General features: G+C 40.7%; 1 protein-coding gene across 1 annotated transcript; it reads left to right on the top strand.

The window, feature by feature from the left end:
- Window positions 1–5,867: 5,867 nt before the first annotated feature.
- Window positions 5,868–19,199, top strand: LOC139120158 (protein-glucosylgalactosylhydroxylysine glucosidase-like). The gene is made up of 9 exons (XM_070684313.1): window positions 5,868–6,167; window positions 6,881–7,017; window positions 8,562–8,669; window positions 10,060–10,273; window positions 10,955–11,778; window positions 14,736–14,948; window positions 15,780–16,011; window positions 16,787–17,087; window positions 17,549–19,199. Exons 1-7 carry the CDS (start codon window positions 5,962–5,964, stop codon window positions 15,824–15,826), a joined length of 1,749 nt encoding a protein of 582 aa, XP_070540414.1. The 5' UTR covers window positions 5,868–5,961; the 3' UTR covers window positions 15,827–16,011; window positions 16,787–17,087; window positions 17,549–19,199.
- The last annotated feature ends 2,227 nt before the right edge of the window (window positions 19,200–21,426 follow it).

The following is a 21,426-nucleotide window of genomic DNA, read 5'->3' on the forward strand; positions in this document are numbered from 1 at the left end:
TACTTGAGAAAATTTTGAGCGATTAGGTGTTTCACTGTCGAGACGCATCGTTTGAGACAAATCACTTGGTTTGTCCCCGAACCACAACAGGCTGGTTGTTGTTCATCAAATGCAAATTAATGGAGATTAATTGGTGCCATCAGGAACAATAGCCACTCGGCAGACACAAGACTTCGTTGTCGCATAGACTTTCTCGACTGTCTATGGTTGTCGCGGTTACATATTGGTAGAATCTTAGACAGTCACAAGAAGCTGTCTGGGTTTGAAAGAAAATTTGCAAAGACCATTTCTAGTTTCCTTTCCTGTTAAATGTCCTGGAAGTTACCCGTACAATGTCTATTAAATATTTCCAAATTTCCACGTAATTAAAAACAGATGTGAAGATCTGCTAAGTGGTATATGACTGCTTTGATAGCCACTAACGACCACGATCATAATATACGGACCTTTAACAAGCATGTAATAGAATATAAACAGAGACAATAGATATCAACATCCCTGACACAAAAAAGTTTTATGTTCTCGATAGTTTCGCTTTGCAATGTTGATGTTGCGAATGGTATTCTCCGTGGAGTCATTCTGTAGTTACGCACATGGTCGCTTAGTTTTGCCAGTCGGCATACTGTATTGTGCTAAATGCATTGTAGCCAGGTCCAACTATTGTCAACCTTTTTGTACTTTCTGCAGACGAGTAACTTTTTTTATTCCACAACTAGAGACATTGTAGTTTCTCGCAAATTCGTCATTGTCTTAACTGTCGACTAAACCAGTTCACCTTGAGTGGACCGTAGGCGTAACATCCATGATTGGACCGTACCCATACAGCGATGCGACAGGTTCGAAAAAATGCAGCATCTCGCGACGTAAAAAATGAGCTTTCAATGCCCCCTGGCATCGTTGTCTGTCTTTTGCCAAACCATGGAGGCAGAAGTGCTTCCACCTCCGTGCCGCTCATATATCATACCATGCACGGTGTCAGGAGTTTATTGTTTAGCATAAAGTTAGTTCTCTTCTCTTCCTTCAAGTTGAATGATTAAACAGTTTTGACCAAAATAATTATCACATCATAAGGTATTAGTTATTTGGCATGAAATGATATGTAAACGGTCAAAATAATCCGATGTTACTTTCGTACATGCCAAATAATTCGATATTACACTAAACCATAGACAGTGGAAACGGAGACTATGGTCTTGACTAAACCACAGTCCCTCTATAGAGGGACTGTGACTAAACGTAAACATGGCCCTCTATATCTCGACAACGTTGAAGCTATCCCGAACGAACGTTGAAGTTACTGCACATAATAATTACTACAGCACTGCTACAGAAACAAGCCTTGATTATCCCACAGTATATCGACTAGGGTCTACGTGGTTTTGCAATGATTCCATAAATAGAACAAAAGAAAGGGAGAGTTTCGTAACTATTGCAAAATTCAAATACAAAGAATGTCTGGAGTTTGGATGGATTCAGCGTCGAGTGGGACAATGGTGGCAATGTTACAAATGCAAATACAATATGTAGTCAAATTTTTCTCTGGTTAATATTTTAATGATAAGTATTTACAGAAGGACGGATCGGGTCGCAGTTGACTGGCAGAGAGACAAATATATCTGAAACTCTTGACAAATATTTTCGTCATTTTTCCTCTTGAAGACGATTACACGTTCCTGTCCTCGTCTAAAATTGTGCTGAAATACAATTTAGTTTCTATGCTAGCACATTGCATTGGTTACAAAATGCGTCAAATACCGTTGATAAATGAATTGTAGTCTCGACTATTATCTGCCATTACTCCAGGCATACTGATTCTGTCGACAAGTTGAAGACTGAGTATTCACACATAAATAAGTTAGGAACAGGTAATTGTATTTAGGAGACAGAAAAAAAAATATAAGAGAACATAAACGAGTGCAAATCTACCCTGTCATTGGAATCTTGTGCAATTTCGAGTAAAAATGATAGACACGAGATACTGTGTTGGAATAACTTTTAAACATTTTTATCGAAGGTAGGGTACCACTTGAAATAAAACGGAAATGGCCTTATATTCTGCGGCACGTGCATGATGTATTATGCAAACAAGCTAATTTGGAAGAGAAAGGGACGTTGGTAGAAAGTGGAATCCCACAGATCCTCAAAACTCCTTATGGGTATCGCCATTGTGACTATCACCATCCACACGTGATATTGGTGTGGAACGGCCGCTAATGGGACTTTTCCATTGAAAGAGTTGTTACGAGGTTCATTGTTTCAATGTATTGTCTCTCCTACCACAGCTTTCGTTGATCGTACGCTCTCTTTGTACCTTTAGTGAAAGAGGTCGTTGCCAAGACAATAGGAGACAAGAGTGGTTTCCTCTGAGAGAGAAGCCAAGGGGACGTTTGTGTCAGTTGAGATGGCGCCGTCGGCAGGGGATCAAAGCCAGGGAAGAAACGCGTTGGTCGCGTTCCATGAATTAAAATGAAATTCCCGTCGTCGGAGAGTTTGAAAAGAATTTAGCACCTTTGCCACGTGACACCTATCTGTATCTAATGTTGCTTGTGTCTCTACCTTGGGTCTTTCATCACAGAGTGAGTATCGCTGTGGTCAGTTATTTCGGCATCGATCATCTTCGTGTAACAAACTATGTCCAAATTGGCCCTTACATTTCACTTACTATATTATTTGCGAAGTGACATAATGCCACTGTAATTTTCCACTGTCATTGTATCATTACATCATGGTCCCTCCCCGTGGTAAAGCCGTATGCCATTTTAAGATGACACCATCAAGACAGACGGTCATTAAATTTGTCGCGATAAAGATGAAGTTGCTGGAAGGACAGTGAACCATAGACCCTCGCCCTTCAGGGTGTGTGTGGATGAACCCATAAATTCGAGCAAATAGATGTCACGGCCCGCCACGAGTATGGTGTTTTCGAAGAGTAATCTGATAAACATGAATTTAACAATATTGCTTTTCCGCATCGATGAAAATTTGTCTAGATTATTATCCATAATTGAGCTACTCGTTGGATCCAAGGAGGCTTTTGGAAGGGTCATCTGATAAACATGTATTTAACACTATTGCCTTTCCGTATCGTTAACCACGGAGGCAGAAGCTGCTACTTCCAGTGTAGCAACCCGGGAATCTACCTCAGTCCTTGAACTGTTCAATTCTCGTTCAGAAACACGAGTACTTTGGCTGTTTCAATGGTTTAAACGGTGACGGGGCAGATAGTATTACTGAGAATTGGTTACGGTTACTGAAAAAAATCGTTGCCGGAACAATCCACAAGATTTGCAAGTTTGGTTCTCAAATTGGCAAGGTTCTGATTTAATTCTGTCCATGCATCTGCACTATATGTATGTACAGAATGTGCCAGAAAGATTTCTGATCCAATAAGACTTCTCTGTGATGTTTGTAACTGAGTATGAAGTTTAACTTGCATCCTCACCCCTACCCCCAATCACCGTTTCCACCTGGAAAGAAACCGGTGCTTTGACATGGTGTGAAATATTGTGAGCCAACCACAGTCACCTGTGGCCTATTCCGCTCTGCGTCTATATATGCGCCCCATAGACGTGTGTACACATGCCTGAGAAGACGATGTACACACGTCTATGGGGCACATATATAGACGCAGAGCGGAATAGACCACAGGTGACTGTGGAGGAACAGAGTGCACGGACAGGTCGCGTGCCCAGCCAGATTTGCCTCATCACGCCACAGCTTGACGTATTGAGGTCAAAATGGAGGCTATAATTCCCTTCATTAAAACGCGACCAACAATGATTTCGCTAGCATGTACTTTTGCAAAGGTAAACCATTTTTTGTCTTTATTTGTATTGTCCATGCCATAAATCTCAGTGTCTCGCTAAGGGATGCCTCATATGATCTTTAGAGGAGGTCAGAAAGGAGCTTTAAAACAGTCTATTCTTTTCGCGCTCCAACATATGCTGATATGTGACAGAATCTTCGCCAGTGTACTCTAGATCTGAGCTTGAGCACTTTCAACTATAATTCTACACCTGTTTCGTTTACTAGTAATATTAAAAACTTTGAGAACTTCAGCAATGTTTCAAAATTTTTATCCATTTTTTGCTCTTCATTTTTTACAATTTTGATCATCCCTTGAAAGATCTAATGGTCCATCCCGAAGTCGACGTCAGGTGTTTAAACTATCGCCACCCTACCAGTACTGTTACTCGTAGAATGGCCGAGGGTGTACTTGTTCCTAAACCATAATGCCGGGACAAAATTAGCTCAGCAGGGTTGCAAAGTTGAATGTTATGCAAACACAATCCACCATTTTTGCAGTTGTTATCTCTCTCAGTGGCTCGACGACCTACATCCCTCTTTTGTATGTTAATTTCTTTACAGTACTTTTATCCATGAGTCAAGGATTGTATTATAGCTTCAAGCTACACAGATACTTTACACTGGTATAAATGCATTACGGATAAACCAAACTAGCAAGACGTTTATGGTTTTCGAAAGTCATGAGAACCCTTGAACGCTGAATTATGTGACACACTATATCTCCAAAGAAACAAAAACACTGAAAACAGCAACAAAAACTTCCTCCTCCTCCCCTCCCCATCCCCTCCTGCTCCTAGTCATCGACATCATCACCACCACCTCCACCACCACCACCACTACCGCCGCCATCATCATCATCATCATCATCATCATCATCATCATCATCATCATCATCATCTTCATCATCATCATCTTCATCGTCATCACAGATTTACATTCTACGTATGTCAAGCAACACCAGCTAATGAAATGAAGTCCAGACGAGCAGGTAAACTTGGAAATCGATGGAGAAACTTTATTTCAAGTGGTCGATTGAAAATTACGAATTTGATGAACGAGCAAGGTATTTAATTTGCGACCATTACCGAAATGATGGTAATCCAGTTACATACATCATAAGTGTAAATTTACGCAATGAATAAGCATTCTATTCTACCATTTTATGTAAATATGCTCTGGGTTGGGTCCGTATCCAAACCTATTACCTGCATTTTCGTTCAAGGCCAAAAGGGCAGGCCACACTAGTACTTTGTTATCACTCGACCGAAAAAAGTACCACAAATTCATAAATCATAACGCTATATCTGTCAGTCTTATGACAAATTATTCTTGGGTGGCAACTGTACAAATAGTAGGTTCTGCAAAGGAAACCTAATTTAGAAGGACTCAGGTTCCAAGGCAATATAAGCAGTTGACCTGACTCGGACCTCGTTGCGTTGATTGGCGATGATTTGTTCTTGGCTAGCAAAGGATGTAGCAAGCTTTTCAATCTCCTCGTTTACTTCCAATGCTCGAAATAACCGTTTACCATAAGTTGAGCCAAGTGAATTCCAATTCCATCTACGGTTGGGTCCGTATCCAAACCTATTACCTATGACCTATCACTAATTTCTCTGCAACTTCATGACTGATTTACGCGGTTCAGCCCTCCCACTTGAACGTTGCGATGTTCAAAATGTCACTCTCACGGATTAATAATCTTACCAAAATTGAAAGTACATTGAGAAGACTCACAACAATTAAAATTGTATATGCAAATATGCTATCTTGCTCTGCCAAGATGTAAAATCTTTATAACCTTACCATACAAAGTACTACGGCAGAGGCGATGCATTCCGTTGCAGACTATCAGATAAACCTGGACAGTGAAAAACCACAACAACGAGGCAATTCTAAACTTGCCAGCGTGGAGAAGTCGGGAGAATGACGCAGCTTTAAAAATATTACATAAATCATCTAAAATATCCGTGATCAATTTTCAAATGCCCGGATGAAGAATGGCGGGATTTTGAGACAGAGGCTTGGAATGTTTTATATTAGTATAGGGTTCGTGACATCGTAAATGTAATAAATTAATCGAAAACCTGAGGTGATTTCACAAAGCGCGCTCTCTGTCAAACTCCCTGTTAGCGCTGCCATCCGGATTCTGGAAAGATGTCGAAGAGTTGTTTTCTCGCCTTACTATTGGTGTTTTCCTCAGCCGGCGTGCTTCGCGGCCACTACGAGGAAGAGTTGGATCGGTTGATGTTAAAGTACCGAAATAAGCCGATCGACGAATCCGTCAGAAGGAGACTCCGTCGATCGACAGACCAACAAGTAGAGGACGTAAGTGACTCGCCGACGGTTTACGAATCTAGGGAGTAAGTTATCTTTATTTGTGTTCTATCACTCCATCAGGTAGCACCGTGGAAACCAAATTACAGGTTGATGTATCCATTGCAACCTGGGTATATTAGAAGCAATAAAAAGAAAAGGGCTAAACACACGGGCATGGCACTGCGGTTATCCGCGTCTGTGCCGATACTGAATTTGATGTCAGGCCTCCAGTCATAGCAGGGGTCTCAAACTAACCACTTGTTGATACCTAGCTGCAAACGTGTCTTTGATATGAACTGCCCCACAGCTAGAATTAATATTTCAGAAATGCAGGCGATTTTCGAAGATTTTTTCCACCCAGGCATTATTATTTTGCTCACAGCACGTGAATGCGCAGAGGAACCAGGTACTATAGACCATAGACAGTAGTCCCCCCTCAACTGTCTATGGATAGACCCAGTAAGATACGAGAGAACGCTGTCCTTTGTTGACGCACGGACGCTAGAAAGCTGGGATCTATGATTGACGCCAAGTGTATGCGGGTACCACCAGCTGACATTCACGGCACAATAAATTCTTCGGTTTTGTTGATAAAAACCGTGGTTTTGGTATTGACAGCGTGGGAATTTGCTGGGTGACAATCTCCAAAGTCTTTCGTGTTTTCTGTTGCAATTGTCATTGACTGGAGTTCAGAAAAAAAATAAAACAGCCAATCTCCATCACAACACGAAGCAATTTCTTTTATTTCATTTTGTAGATTACCAATGAAGGAGGATGAGGATGGATCAAAAACAATCGATTTGAGCTACATGGCCTCTGTAGGCAACGGACATCTTTCTACCACCATCTATGGCGATAGAATATATGTCAACGGATTGTACAATGGCAGACTGGGTGAGTGGCACGCGCATGCGTTCATGGTCATTTTATGAATATTGCATGCGCTCATTTGAAAATTCAACACTGTTTACTGCCAAGGTTATGCTCCAAAAAGTAGTCACACCAGGGAATGAACAAGTATGAAAAATAACGATCAATGTCACAAACGATTTTAACAAAAAGTTGAAATGCAGTTTACGTCATGAATTACTGCACCGTGAAAAAATGTGGCTTCGTCAAGATAAGGAGGACAATAAGTTATATTGACGGTACACTGTGATAAATTTGTCTAGAAGATTTATTTTGTAAACGTGCATTTTGTCAGAATTATTAATCATAAAATAAATAGCAGACTGAGTAAATATGTCAGAAAAATCGTGTAGAGTCTCAGTGATACATCATCTGACGTCGTGACATCTCGGTCTATCACAGGGATTCGTAAAAGGCCAGAAAATAATCCCTTATTTTGATATCAAATGATTAATAAATCATGATTTCAAAAGCAATAGTGTGAACCTTTTTTCTTTCTGTTTGGTGCTATATATGGCGCGAGGCCCTGTATGCCGATAGGCTACTCAGTGGAAAACGCCCAAAACCATAACGTCAACGTACACAACTAACTGGGCCCGGTGCTGCATATCAGCAAGCATTAAGTTGGAAAACAGGCACACTATTGCTTTTTGAAATAATGATTTATTTAATCATTTGATACCTTAATAAGGCATTATTTTTGGCCATTTGCGAATCCCTGTGGTTCAATCTTTCAGTGAGTATCCCTTCAAACCTAGACTTGCTCCAAGTCTCTGGACATAAATTTATCAAAACATATAATAAATTGAAGGACTAAACATCAGTAGACAGTCGTGCTAATGGTACGTAGGCTATTCCGTAGATAGTGGGGTGGACGCCAGGCGACTGGGGCCAGTCTACTTCAAACCTGAATCACTCCGAAAGATCTAAGGCTTACTTGTACAACACTTGGCCTAATTCTCCTTATTTGCCTATCTGCTTTAGAGCGCAATTTAAGTACAATTTACAGAAATACTCAATTTGGATAATATTTTATTGTTGTTCAGCTTACTACTCAGCCTTAGTATTAGGCGTTACCGAAATATCAAAGAAATTATATTTATTACTTTCCAATGGCGTCATCTTACTCGAAGTATACTACCGGCAAGGAATATGGTTTAATCGATCGTTATTCCAAATGACATCCTATCACGAACAAGCAAATTTGACGACTTGCAAATCAGCAACAGATTCTGGTGCCTATGGTGTGTTTTGTCAATTACTTTGTAGAGCGATGATGAAATCCGAGATTGGCTCGTCCTTTGCGAGTGCAGTGAAAAACGGTTTCTGCTTGTTTCGGAAGTGTCAGAGGGCTGAATACATCCCTGTTTCGAAAGCCCTCGCTTCGGCGATGTCGCTATTAATGTTTCTTTTCAAATGCAACAAAACAACAATAACAACAACAAAGCCATACAAACACGAAGCAGAATATCGACTCTCGTGGGTGAAAGCTTGTAACATGCTGTTCCAATTTTTGAACCAAATTGCAGGCGAGAGTCATCGAGCTAGGATCCCGTCCAGAAACGCCATCAGAGTGTCCTTTCCTGAGCAGGTAGAACAACGAGTAGAACGGAGATACTTCCTGGACGTGGAGAAGGGTAAGTACTGCGCAGAATTAAAAGATCATAGTTTGTCAGAAAAGTGAATTCGGACTGCTATTCATAGCACAGGTTCGAAGTGAGATAGTTTCATTGCAAATGCGTAGGCACTACCTTAAAGCCCTAATAGCTGCGAATTTCATGCATTATTTTCATGATTTTATTTTCAAATCACAGTTGGTTTCTGTTAATGTGCTGACTGAAGGACTTGGATAGAAGTATCACTTCTTTGGACCACTGATTTGGACCATGCCTACGTGTTTTAACGGTGCCGCACTCATAAAATGGCGCCCCCACAGAAAAGTACAAAAAAGCAGTATTTCCTGTGCATACATGTTGTGATCATAAAAAGAACAAGCATGATGCCATTTGCTTGAATGCACAGTACACGGTGGTCACATTTTGTTGTAGTAATCTTTATTTTCTTTGTCACATCATAGACTCTCGAGAAAAACATAGACTTTCTCGAGAGTCTATGGTAGTCTATTGTCACATGATTAGTTTTTGAAAATGGCGGGAAATCTAAAATGATGTTAAAACGTTTGAATTTACATGCCACTTTCGACACTTACGTCAGTGTTATACACTTATTTAGTCTGTAACGAGTCTTATTCAAAGATAACTCTTAGAAAATAGGGGATATTTTGAGATCAGTTTATTACACATTTGCAGCTATTGGGGCTTTAAAGGCCGCATCGCTTCATAGCCAAAAAACTATAAGACTCGCATTTTTCCTCAATGCTAAACCTATCTCTCTCGGCATTCAGGGTCTACTTTGAGCTAATAATATTATATAGTGTTAAAATATGACTTATCCAACCATCTGGCTGTTGTCATAATTAGGATCGTTTTGCTCTACAAGCAAACACTTTTCATGTCACACATTTTTTACATTCGGCCGAACACAAAAAAATGCGCTGTTTCAATAACCCGACCTACCCTCTTTTTTACCTGCCGACCCTAAACTTTTTAGAACTACGTAAACACGGAAGTAAAAAAAGAAAGAAAAACCCTTAAAATCACGCGTTTGTTACTTGGCATTTGATTTTTGCTTTAAGGAGGGTGTCTTTTATGGTTTTTTCCTTATATGTATGATACATTTTTCTGGAAATGTTGTGGCCAGTATTTGACCGCCCTGAACCCCTGAAAATTGCATATTTAAAAATAAAAAACTATTTTGGAAAAAAAAATCCTGCCGACCTACCTACCCTATTTTTCAAAACTATGTTATCGGAACTACACAATATATTTTTTGGCCTTATATAATGATGATATTTAATCCACTAGGACTTAAACGACTGCCTTGTTCACGAAACTTCGTCTGATAAACAAACTGCCAGTAGGCCTACACCATCAAAGACACTATCAGCATTTTTTCCAAAATTTTCAGGAGTATGGCACGAAGAGGCAAAGCACGATCATTTCACCGTAACGGTTCGTATTTTCGCTCACCGCTTCTACACGCGACTGCTGGTGACTCAAATCGAAATCGTCACAAATGGAGAAGGAACCGGTGACGTCAGGATGACACTGACCAATAACGAAGGTCCCGAATCAGAGGATATCAACTTCGGAGAGCCCGTAGACTACACAACAAACGAAGTGTGAGTGTATTGAGCCATACTTATTTTCCACAGAATGCTGACCTATTTCAGGTGTAGAGCAAGAAATCGTATTTCATAAACAAAAATTGTCAATAGAACTCCATGCAATTGATCGGTATAGCTACAGAACTCAGGTAATGGGTTACATTGTGATGATTTTGTGTCACGATAGAAATACTTTTGCGAATTCTTTCAGAAAACTTAGCCTTCAAGAATACTTTTTCCTCATATTTTAGTTTCTCAGAAAATAAACCATGGCATACATCTGCAGGGAACTTACTTTTACTTAAAATTACCAAAATTACGTTCCTCAGACATTTACTTGTTTCTCTTTAATCTTATTACGAAAATTATCATTACTACTAACATGAGATTTGGGTACTTTTCAGTCCATTATTGTCTATCACATTAATCAGTAAAAAACCGTTTTGAAACTCTCGATGTAATTAATGGTTTTTCTTTTTTGTTTATCGGACATGTTATTTCTTTTTCAAAAAATAACTGACTTTTGTCTAAGGGACCCTTAGTCGCAGATTCATAGACCCTCCAAAATATGGTAGATTCTACAACAGTGTGGAAATCGATCTTGATTTCGTTAAGCTGTGGCTGCTTCTGACCTGCAGGGTATGAACCTTTGAACCATTGACCTCCAGAGCTGTACTGCACATTTTCTTCTTGCAGAAACTACAAGAAAGTCGTTGGCGAGACGAAAGTATCTGAAACAATATTCAGCGAGAAGTCCTCTGTGTTTGTCTACTACACAGAGATCTACCCCATTGAGTTTAATACGAGAACCAGCGATACCGAAATTCACAACTTCATCACGTCGATAGATCAAAATGACACTGTAGCTCAGTCAGATTTCGACGACGGCTTTGCCATCGCTGCAACGGATGGCGGCCAGGAATTGTTGAATTCTCACATCGAGAAATGGCAAGAGACTTGGGAGAGTGGTAGAATCGAAGTGGACAACGCACAGCTCAGCAAATTCATCTACGGATGCTTCTACTATATTCTTAGTTCGCTGCCTGTCTTGGATGACACAAACAACCCAAAGAACCAGTTTTACGGACTCAGCCCAGGCGGGCTCGCAAACGGCGCGTTATTCCGCGACTACCAGGGCCATAGCTTCTGGGACACAGAAACATGGATGTTTCCCACCATGCTGATGTTCTACCCTACACTCGGCAAGGACATTCTATCGTACAGATGGCACGTCAGGGAGGAGGCCAGACGACGAGCCGGTTGTCACTGGCATCTCGGTACTCGCTATCCCTGGGAGGGAGCTTACACCGGCGCCGAAGTGACACCGGACTGCTGTATTCCAACGCGGGAAAACCAACAGCACATAAGCAGTGACATCGCATTCGCCGCAAGGCAGTACATCTCAGCAACTCGCGATATCGAATGGCTGAACGACTGGGGGTGCAATTTTACCAGAGAAATTGCCAACTTCTGGCAAAGCCGGTCCACATATACGAGACAAGAACTCTTGGAACTTCTTGGTGAGTATAAGGTACCGTTCAGTTTTATTACGGCCGGGGGGGGGGCGGCAAAATCCAGGGGGGGGGGGTCATCATAATTTTGGAATCCGCAAAGGGGGGATCATCGCTTTTTCACTGGTAGGAAAGGGGGGGTCACCACATTTTCAAAACATAATACCAACAATAAAGTTCACTTTATGCCATGGCCATGATCGACCCTCTTTACCGGCGGGCCGCCTTCGGCGCCCACTACAATAAATATACATTATGTATTACCCATGACCCTCTTAACGGGCAGACGCCTTGGTGGCCCACTCCAATTAGGTTACTTCATGCAATGGCCATGATTGACCCTCTTTACCAGCGGGCCGCCTCCGGCGGCCCACTACAATAAATTGACTTTATGTAATACCCCACGGCAATCTTACCGTAAAATTCCCAATTGAAGCCGCGGCTTGTATTAGAAACATTTTTGAGGGACCCCTGGGATCACGCACTGAATAATGGTAATGGCCGCGCGCCTTCAGCGGCCCTGTCCAGTAAAGTCTACTTTATGCAATAGCCATGATCGACCCTCTTTACCGGCGTGCCACCTTTGGTGGCCCACTAGAATAAAGTTGACTTTACGTAATGGCCCATGACCCTCTTTACCGGAGGGCTGCCTTTGGCGAACCACTCCAATAAAGTTTACTTTATACAATGTCCATGGACATGAGTTGTCTATGGAAATGAAGTTAAAAATTGCCTTACAGTCGTCCTAATTAACAGACGTTTCAATGGATGTGGCTGAGAAGTTTGTGCACTGGCATCGAATAAAGTGCGCCGCGTACCGGAGTTCAAATCCAAACCATGCGGGTAAATTTGACATATGGGTTTTGGTTATTTTTCGGGGGGGGGGGGGGGTCATCAATTTTTTTCGTCTGACAAAGGGGGGGTCATCATTTTTTCACAAAAAATGCAGGGGGGGTCTATATTTTTTTGAACACCGGCGACAAGATTTTGCCGGCCCCCCCCAGGCCGTAAAAACTGAACGCTCCCTAATCTACCACGATAAGAGAAGTGCCTTGGCTTTTTTTATCATTATCATGTACGTTTAAAATAAAAACTACACAGAACATATGTTTTACATTTTAGCTGAGAAAAATAAGGGGTGTGATAATTTGAATAGATTATCGAACACTGTGAATGGCAGTAGCTGTAGCTTCTGATGATTGTTTCACTACTTTCAATTTTCATGCAACTACACTTTCTCCTTTCACTCCCCAAAGCATAAAATTCGACTCAAGTCTCCAATTCGTGTTAAAGCTTAAGGGACAGTCTTAAACCCTGGTTCTCGCATAAATACTTGCTAACATTGAGTATTTACATGGCGTTAGCCCTTTGATTTTCATTCAAATTTTTATCTAGGCGTCGATCAATTTGCATGTAAGTAAAGTTGATAAAATAATCTGCCCCTTTAACGATTAGCGATTGATGGGATTAATACACTGGATCATTCTGCTTGCTGCTCACTAGGCGAAATAAGAAAGAAAACTGTTTTTGTAATTATAGTATAGAAGTAACGGACGACGCGCTGACCATTAACGTTTATTTGTGGGCAAGGGCGAGAGGAAAGCCAAAAATTAACGGGCGAGGCTTGCCGAGCCCATTAATTTGCTTTCCTCGAGCCCGCGCCCACAAATAAACGTTAATGGTCAGCACGGAGTCTGTTATTTCCATTATATTATCAGCGAACCCAAGAAAACCGTCAAATATCCGAAAATTTCAGGAGCGAACGACGACTGGGCCCAGAAACTGAGCATTACGCGACGCACTGTCACGCGCGCTGTAAAGTATTCGCAAATCCGGAGATGTTTTCAGAAAAAAAAGTATCTCAACTTGATATACAAGTGCTCCAATTTATTTTGTGATTGATTATGATTTACGTTTAAGCTGTAAAGTTACGATACTTTGAGTTGTTAATATTATTATTCATATTCACGGGCATATAAACAGACCATTACTGTGTATCTGTGGTCAGTCACGTGGTTCAGCTCGACCAATCAAAATGCGACAGGCAGTGCATGGTAATATAATATACTGTATCGGTTTGAAATAGTTATACAGAGCTGTAGCGGGAAAACAAGACCAGGCTAAAATATTATAACGTAGATTGTTTCTCTCATGTAAATAAACCTGTAGCTTTCCTGCGCATGCTTGGTGCCTCGGCCTGAAAGTATATACTGTCCATCTCAACGGGAAAAAACTGTAACTTAAGTAAGAATAATTCCCGTTGAATTCTTATCATCGTTACATACGGTACAATTCCCATCACGTGACGCTATGTGTCTTGCAGTACACAGAGATTAGAAATGTTGAACAAATTCGGAATATTATTGAGACTCGCGCCGAATTAATGTTTCACTTAACCAAGATGTCGCTGTTTGGCGGCTATATTTTATGGCACTTGTTTATCGGTTTTCAAGCCCGTAAGTATCAACTCTTGAAATTCTGTAAAATAAATAGAAAGCGCCTTGGGGACACACAGTGGGACTCCCCAAACTTTTACAATTCTTTTCTGATATACCACTTGTGGGGATTTCAGATTAAAGCTCTCGGTGTAAGAAAACTTTTCACCGGCTTAGTTTTTTCGAAATTCGAAATGTTTATTTTTCTACATAGAGTTAACACAGGGATGGCGGTCATTTTGAATTTTAAATATCGGTAAATCTTGAGTTATTTGTTTCCCTGGTGCCAAAATTTGCACCTTGACCCCCGAACTTTATTCTTGATTTTGAGAGAAAATGGTCGAAAGATTCCTTAAGGAAAGTTTGGGCAAAAGTTAAAGTCTTTCACTTTCGAGGCGCATATTAGTGAATTTAAATCAAACCAACATTTGCCTAGGCGATGAGTCGCGACACACAATACGTTATCATTTGTTTCATAATCTTCGATCGGTTCCACAAAGAGAAAAAAAAAACGAATTTGTTTTTCCGCAGGTGTTATGCCGCCTGATGAGTATCACGAGGAGGTCGACAACTCCGTTTACACTAACATCGGTGCCAGTTTAGCCATTTTTCTGGCAGAATATGCAGCCTGTCTGTGTGGAGACGAACCTTTACCTGAAGACTGGATGGAGAAAGCTCACAAGATGACCTACATCTTCGACAGTGAGAGAAACTTCCATCCCGAATACGAGGGTTATCCTATCGGTGAGTTGAAATTTGATGTCAAAACGTTTGAAGAAGGCGATGGGGAAAAATGGCTAAATCAATGGATTTGAAAAAGAGCTCCACGTTATGAGAGAATCAGTCCGTCTATAGCACTTTTTTTTACTTTAAAATTTGTTTTCACATTCTGGGTCGTTTGTCAAATTTACAGTTGCCGATGTACTAGCATACTTCTTCATATTTTAAATAGAATGTAAGCTTACAGTTTCACGGATGTGCGAATCCCATTCAACTGAAATAACAATGGGACACTTCCAAATAACGTGGAACAAATTTTAACGATCAAGTGTTCCAACTTCTTTATGCAACTCACTGGCTTTGCATCCAATCAAAATGATGTCATGACAGAACATAACTTATAGGTTGTTCTAGCAACTTATGCGGCAGTGAGTAAAGAGAACCACTCAACTTATACATGTATCTAAAATGAATTAATATCAACAGATTGTAGAAAGTACGACCTGTAAAGTTATTGCTACCCGGAGTTCTCGTTACGTTTCTGACAAAAGTGGCGTTCTGGAGAACTTTGCAATCGTGCAGTTCGACAGCTAGATTGAAAGATCCGTGCTCGAGGACGCTTCCAACCCTAGCAAGAGGGAGCGTAGAGAGCGCCCTCGAGCGACGCGACAGATCTTCCAGTCTATTTGACGGCAAAATTACAGCTACGTTGAAATGCTATAATGATCCATATATTATTACAATTATAATATATAATGCTCAACAAAAACACACTCTCTCTCTCTCTCTCTCTCTCTCTCTCTCTCTCTCTCTCTCTCTCTCTGACACAAAAATTTAAATTTGACACACTTCCAGGAGAGATGATAAAGCAAGCAGACGTCGTACTGTTGGGTTTCCAATGATGTGGCCGATGGAGAAGGAAGTCCGACGAAACGACCTAGAAATTTACGAACCGGTCACCGACATTTACGGACCGGCCATGACCTGGGGAATGTTCTCTATGGTCCATCTCGAACTCGAAAATTTTGACAGGGCGGCAGAGCTCTTTAATAGAAGTTACAGTCTGTACGTGCGTCAACCCTATAAGGTATAATGATCCACAGGACTGTGAATGATCCTAGGGATCAACGAGCACCACCTGTACTCCAGTTTTCAACTACATGTTTCACATGTCTTACAGTTTTAAATCAAAGTCCTAGCAACAGGTGTCAACGTAGGCGAATTTATTTGAGAACTAATCCCACGGGCAGCAGAAGTATGTGATATATTTGATTCTATCTCATATCCTAGGGTCTAAAGTTCTACAAACTATAATAGACAAGCATTCAAAGCTACACCACAAAGTTCATAGTAACGTTGTTTACGTCATGAAAGCCGACAAGGGTGTCTTGTCAGTAACCTTATCAGGCATATTTTATAATTGCATATGATAGAACCATTATTAGGGCAATGCCATACACATAGCCATACAATGTGCGTAACAGTGCATTACTCTTGCTGCTCAACAGAGAATATTTAAAGCTGCAATTTACACATTCGGCAACAATAAATGTACAACCCATGTGGTTTGATGACTGTAATAAGTTGTCTATACATATCGCAAACGTACGTGGCGGGCCAGCGCTCCTGTTGAAATAGTCCTCGATACAAAATTACTGAACTACTTATTTTGCATCGGAGTAGTATCTTCTTCTTGGGAAAGACAGGTAAACGTGCGACACTTAAAGAGCGGCGACGGAGAACGATGACATTCTTTACATCACCAGAAATAGAAATGTTATTTTCGATCATAATCTTTACATTTTTGTCAAATATGATTTGCAAACCTCGCATTATTTTGCATTAAATTGCTATTTTGACAGGTATGGACCGAGGCACAAGTGCTGATTGGCGCCATCAATTTCATCACCGGAATGGGAGGATTCCTACAGGCTGTATTCTTTGGTTATGGCGGTTTCCGATTACACGTGGAGCATCTCGACTTCAATCCCAACCTGATCCCAGATACCAATGAAGTGAAGTTCATCGGAATCAAATACCTAGGGTCTACCCTCGATTTCATCTATGACGAAGAAACGGTTAAGATCAACGCCACCACACTTGGAGATCTGCCATTGAAAGTAACCCTTAGTGACGAAACCACGACACATGACCTTGTCGAAGGTAGGCCCGGCTAAATAATATATTTGACTACCCTTCCAACCAATTTGGGGGTTTTGTAAATATTTAATTACGCGAAATTTGTAATCATTTTCGTTTTAGACGTTCGACGCATGTAAATGGGCATCATTGTCATGTCCTTCCCTAGCACGTGATCCATATACACAACACAGGAACTTATGCGATACTGCTTACAAACAAGAATTATTGTAACTGCCAATAAAGCAATTTGTCACATATGTTACAAGATTTAACCATAACTAGTAATAAAACTATGCATGGCTAATACCAAAATTCTAAGTTTGTTGGTCACATGATCGAGTTTGAGACTTTTCCTGATTGTGGTCATCAACCAGTTCTCACACATGGCAATCGCCTAAATAAATAAATAAATAAATACATAAATAAATAAATAAATAAATAAATAAATAAATAAATAAATATTGGCTCAATCATTCGCTCAGGTGAAGTTTACTCTTTTGATCGACAAAGCGGGAGAATTGAAACGACAGTATCTAGCGGATGTAACAAACCAGAAGACAGAATCGACGAAACAACAGACGTTACCACTCCAACTCTCGGTCCGTCGACTGTGGAACCACCATCACAAGATCCGCCGACCAAGACACCACCAGAAACGTGCAGTGCCTGCAGGACATCGGCCACGGCTGTGGTTACGTTAATGTCTGTACTGAGCATCGCCGCAATCTCCTGATCCGTTGTGTGAAGTTGAATGGAAATTCCTGATGGATGATTAAGAAACTCACCGTGCGGTCAATTAACAATCCAGTAGTTTTAGTCAACAAAAATTATTCTAGTTTGTAATGCAAAATAGATGGATTGGAAAAGCCTTAATTCGTTTATTTCTTCACTTGAATGTCTTTGTGCAGTACTGATTGGACAGCCATCTAAATTGTCAGTTTGTGCCATGCAAGGTCGGCAACGTTTAATAGGAGTATACATGTATTCTTGCTATAATGACAGCCCTCCATTGGTGATGGGGGACAGTACAAAGTTTCAAGTGTCGTTTTTGTTATATCTAAGAACACAGAAACCTTACACATTTCAGATGTGGTTGATTTAAATAGGGAGATGGAGCATGCGCAATCAAGTAACCAGTTTTCTTGTTAGCCGGGTTTACCCCGTGCTGATTCCATGGAGGTCTATCTTTCTACGTCCATGCTGATTCTGTGTACATATGTATATCAATCTATGAATCGGTGGCTGTGGCCCATGTTGCAATACCCATGCAAGTTTACCGTCCGTATTGTGCATACAAGATGGCTGTGTTACATGATGTGTTTTCTACCTTGCGTAAATTCAGCAGTAGATAATCGGATCACTTCATGAGATCAGAGTCTTGTCAATGTCGCCACTGTTTGCTGATACGAATGCAATGATTTTCTCGCCTCCGAAAGCCAGTAAATGCACACCAATAAAATAGGGGGGCACAGGTAGATATAATCAGACTTTTAATATCAAACTGTGCTTATTGCATTGCATAATATTTTATTTTCCGAAATCGCTTTGTCGGTCTTCTCAATAAACACTTCGAAAACGTTAAAGGGCCAATACAACAACGGCAACTTTTGATGATTTTTTTCACTACTTCCAACCACTGTTTGTTGTGCCATTGCCCAAAGCATGTAGAGAATTGAGAAATTTGCAATTGACATTAAAATAGAGTGAAAACATCATCATAAAACATTATAGCTACTAGGGTACATTATGTTGTATGAGGCCATACTAGAGTAGGTTCAGGGGATACTTGTGTCGTGTCCGTCTGTTTTCCCCTTTCCTTGGCGGTGGAAGCGCTCAAATCACCCAAAAGACAAGGCAACGGGTACGGGTTGGGGTACTCTATCCTCCCCTAGCGTGAAATAACATAAAAGTTATATTTTTGGAAAGCTCACACAACTTACAAGAAACACAAACATTTTAGTAAAATAAATTTGTGTTTATAGAATAGGACGATTTTAAATTTCGGCAATTTTGAATTTTTTCACCCAAATACCACGTAATAATTGTAATGTTCTTTTCATGAAGCAAAATTTTGACAGCTCTATGGGCTTAAATTACTTATTTCTACATATTAAACAAGCAAATAAGTGTTAACACTGCTTCTCTGGAGTCCGATTTGAGTTTTGCATATCGAATGGGGTACGCACGAGCTAGGAGCAGGGGTTACGACATCCTTTTCCAGCCATTTTGACGCCTTGGAACGGAATATGCATAACTTCAACTTTACGTTGTTGTTCTTTGGAAATTTTAGGTGTCAGCAAATCTACTCGATACCTTAGGGCCCTGTCACACCTTGACGATTTAGCCAGCGTATGCTGACCACGGTCCCTCCATCGTGTGCCGACGTATCAAAATTTCTCTAAAACGCTGGCTAACGATGTATTTTTCAATTTTAGGCGTATACATAACGTATTCATAACGTCCTCATAGGTTAAAAATACGTTTTTGGTACGCTAGAAAATTACGCATTTCGACTTATGAGTAACTTCAAGTAACCTGTGTGAAGGTGTGTCAACGAGCGCATAACCTAAGTTTATATCAACTGCTTATGGCCCGCTTGTGCGGGACGAATGAACCATACCTGCCACACGTCGGAAAAGTTTTTGTGCATGCGCAATATACCAGCTAGCTGTGGAAACGCAGCTATCTGTTGGCGGGGTAGCGGGGATCGCTATGCGGTCAAAGGTCAACCCCGCCACGGATAGCTGCGGGCCACCTGCCATCGAAAGTGGGTCTATTACGACGACACAACATGTATCGGAACTTTGAACAGCAAAATAAACCAAAGTGAGCGTAATTCAATAAAATGACCTATACCTGCCTGAACTCTGATTATTGCTCATTCTCCTAACTCCTTTTGTGAACAAAATTTCTGGTTCGTTTACGTAATTCGGCCGATTTTCCAAGGAGTACTCAAGATTTCACTCCAGCAGCGAACTTTGACTTCTATTGATATGCTAATAAGGATGCTGACGCTCGTTCGAACGTGAATAGCGTGACGGTCGGTCAGAATCCTATTAGCATATCGATAGAAGTTCGCTGCTGGAGTGAAAATCTTGAGTACTCCTTGGAAAATCGGCCGAATTACGTAAACGAACCAGAAATTTTGTTGTCTCGAATCGTCACTGGCATCAGACTTTCGCCGATTTGTTTCATTGTGTCTTTTCAATCAGTGAAAAACAACGCGACGGTTGAACGCTGATATGGTATCCGACTTGGCGCTGATATGGTGCCGGGCGATAAATTCCACATTTCCAGAAAAATTATCCTCTTTAACAGAATGCTGTGCACCAGCATAGAGTATATCCAGATATCTCGAATTTCGAGACTGAAACTCGAGTTATTGCTTCAACTTCGAAGGTTGAGGGAAAGTATTGCCAAACGATGTTTTACATCGATCAAACTTTTTCTGAATGAACAATCAAGAAATAAAACATGAACCTGTACAACTTTACACATCACATCGTAATCTTTACAAAAGATCGTTTCTGAATCAGTTACTTGGTTTCACACCGTCGCGCGTGAAATAAAACTTGAATTTGTACAACTTTAAACATCACATGGTAAGCTGGAGAAAAACGGCCTATTTGTGGTTTTACATTTGAAACACTCTCGACAGCTCAGTCGTAAAGTTAAGTGTTGGAATTAAACAATCTCGGAAATCTAGCCGCAATTTTATATTTGCACTGTCGATCTTGCCGTTTGATCCATGGCATGTCAGACAGACGGCTGGTATCAGTCACCGTGTGGTATCAGTTATACCAACGTTGACATATTCATATAGACCCCGGGCAACGTACTCGCTCCCTCCAGATCATGTTACACCCATAGATTCCAATCAGAACACCTGCACTTAAAGTTTAGGTTTTACTTACGAAAACATTTCTTGAAAATCTATGGAATAAACTTTTATATTAAACAGTTATTTCAATATTTGGTGATTTTAACATGATATGTAATAAAAATTTCATAAAACATAAATTTAGAAGGTCGTATTTTGTTTGATAAGAAGGCATGTTGCAGGTTTCGATCTGTTCACCCCCATATCAGTGTAAACAGTTCCACTAATAGGATCTGACCGACCGTCACGCTATTCACGTTCGAACGAGCGACATCCTTATTAGCATATCAATAGAAGTCAAAGTTCGCTGCTGGAGTGAAAATCTTGAGTACTCCTTGGAAAATCGGCCGAATTACGTAAACGAACCAGAAATTTTGTTCACAAAAGGAGTTAGGGAATGAGCAATAATCAGAGTTCAGGCAGGTATAGGTCATTTTATTGAATTACGCTCACTTTGGTTTATTTTGCTGTTCAAAGTTC

This window comes from Ptychodera flava, chromosome 20 (genome assembly GCF_041260155.1).
Source record: "Ptychodera flava strain L36383 chromosome 20, AS_Pfla_20210202, whole genome shotgun sequence".
Lineage (NCBI taxonomy): Eukaryota > Metazoa > Hemichordata > Enteropneusta > Ptychoderidae > Ptychodera > Ptychodera flava.